The sequence below is a fragment of the Microtus ochrogaster genome, chromosome 10 (genome assembly GCF_000317375.1).
Source record: "Microtus ochrogaster isolate Prairie Vole_2 chromosome 10, MicOch1.0, whole genome shotgun sequence".
In the NCBI taxonomy this organism is placed as follows: domain Eukaryota; kingdom Metazoa; phylum Chordata; class Mammalia; order Rodentia; family Cricetidae; genus Microtus; species Microtus ochrogaster.
In genome coordinates, this window is record NC_022016.1 from 43,516,886 (window position 1) to 43,518,702 (window position 1,817).

At 57.1% G+C, this 1,817-nt stretch overlaps 1 protein-coding gene across 3 annotated transcripts in view; it reads left to right on the forward strand.

The window, feature by feature from the left end:
- The window catches only part of LOC102002750 (chloride channel protein ClC-Ka), a 13,812-nt gene that overhangs the window by 5,662 nt on the left and 6,333 nt on the right, over positions 1–1,817 (forward strand). For 2 of the 3 annotated variants that reach the window (XM_005352902.2, XM_026782249.1), the window contains 4 exons: positions 481–565; positions 657–758; positions 1,300–1,384; positions 1,636–1,661. In XM_005352902.2, coding sequence (XP_005352959.1) covers positions 481–565; positions 657–758; positions 1,300–1,384; positions 1,636–1,661 — 298 coding nt within the window. Of the gene's footprint in view, positions 1–480; positions 566–656; positions 759–1,299; positions 1,385–1,635; positions 1,662–1,718; positions 1,739–1,817 lie in introns of all 3 variants that reach the window. The other variant, XM_005352901.2, reaches the window with a different exon arrangement.

Sequence of the window (1,817 nt, forward strand, 5' to 3'; positions counted from 1 at the left end):
AAAAAAAAAAAAAGAGTTCCTGGGATCAAGCCTTTCTGTCAGATGTTGAGTTTTGCTAGGGGGGGAAAAATTCTTTTTCTGTTTTTCAAGACAGGGTTTCTCTGTGTAGCACTGGCTGTTCTGGAACTTACTCTGTAGACCAGGCTGGCCTCAAACTCATAGGATCTGCCTGCCTCTGCCTCCCTAATGAAGGAATTAAAAGCATGCATCACCACCACCCAGCCCTTCTTGGGGAATCTTAGTCGGTAGCCCCCCCTCCTCCTTGATGGACAGAAGGGAACCTACAGTGTGGGTTCGGAGAAGGGCTCCAGGGCAGAGAGAGCCATGGCTCGCTGAATGATGCGCTCAGGTTGTCTGACTCACAAGGTCAGAGATGCTTGATCTCGGGGCACTGTGCTACCTCCCTTGTATAATTATTCTGGGATGCACTTTGCGTGGGGAAGAGTGTGACCTCACACCCGCTCTCGCACCCTCCCCCAGAGACCATCACTTCCATCTACAAGACCAGTTTCCGAGTGGATGTGCCCTTTGATCTGCCTGAAATCTTTTTTTTTGTGGCTCTGGGGTAAGTGTGGTCTCAGGCCCTGAAAGCCCAACTGGGCTCCTCCAGGCGTGAACTGGGGTAGCTCTGCACTGACCCTCACTGCCACCTCCAGGGCCATCTGCGGTGTCCTGAGCTGCGCTTACCTTTCCTGTCAGCGGAATTTTGTTCGCTTCATCAAGACCAATCGGTACACCTCCAAACTGCTGGCTACCAGGTGGGCGAAGACCTGCAGGGAGGACCCACTCCCAGCCCACCATAGAAGTTAGGGTCCTACCCATATGTCCCTTAAGTATTTTCTCGGGGACACCTCACTCACAGTGTCTCCTGTCCTCACCAGCACCCACCCGCCAAGCCCCTCATCTCCCGCCCCGCTTACTGGAGACCAATCCCATCATGGAATCCTTCCCATCAGACATTGCCTCCTCTCCTCCCTGAACCTCCTGTCCCCCATCTTGGAGCTCCTCCTCCTCCCTCCTGACTCAGCAAGACCCATCCCTACTGTGACCTGGCTGGCCTGTCACTGTCCAGCTCTATCCCAAACCTTCCCTCTCCCCCTCCCTTTGCCACACCACTTCTCCTGGGCTCCTCTGCCTGTTTCTTCCCTGGAGGGCTCTGTCGGTTTCTTTGCCCCTCGCCTTCCTCCACAGATCTGTCTTCATTGTGGGGTTGTCTCTGATGAGGAGCCGCAATGACCCCCCCCCCCCAGCACACGGTGGGGGAAGAAGAGGCAAACCGGGACTCCCTTTCTCTCACAGCAAACCCTTGTATGCAGCTCTGGTCGCCCTGGTCCTGGCCTCTGTCACCTATCCACCTGGTGTGGGCCGCTTCATGGCTTCGAGGGTAAGGGACGCTGAGCTAGGGGGTGGGTGATGAGTCCCGTTTGGCATCTCCCCTGTGTGCCTCATCTCTTTCACTGCCCCCAAGCTGTCAAAGGGACATCCCTACGAGTCATTTTTCAGATGAACAGGTTGTCGCTGAGTAATGGCAGAGCCATCCTCAGGGTCCTCAGCAAGGAAGGGGTGGAGTTGTTGAGGCTCAGGTGGGAGATGGGGCAGACGGGACAGGCTGACCGACCGCGGCCTCTGCCCCAGCTGTCCATGGCGAAGATGGGGCAGACGGGACAGGCTGACCAACTACCACCTCTGCCCCCCTGTCCATGGCGGAGATGGGGCAGATGGGACAGGCTGACCACCTCTGCCCCCCTGTCCATGGCGGAGATGGGGCAGACGGGACAGGCTGACCGACCACCGCCTCTGCCCCAGCTGTCCATGGC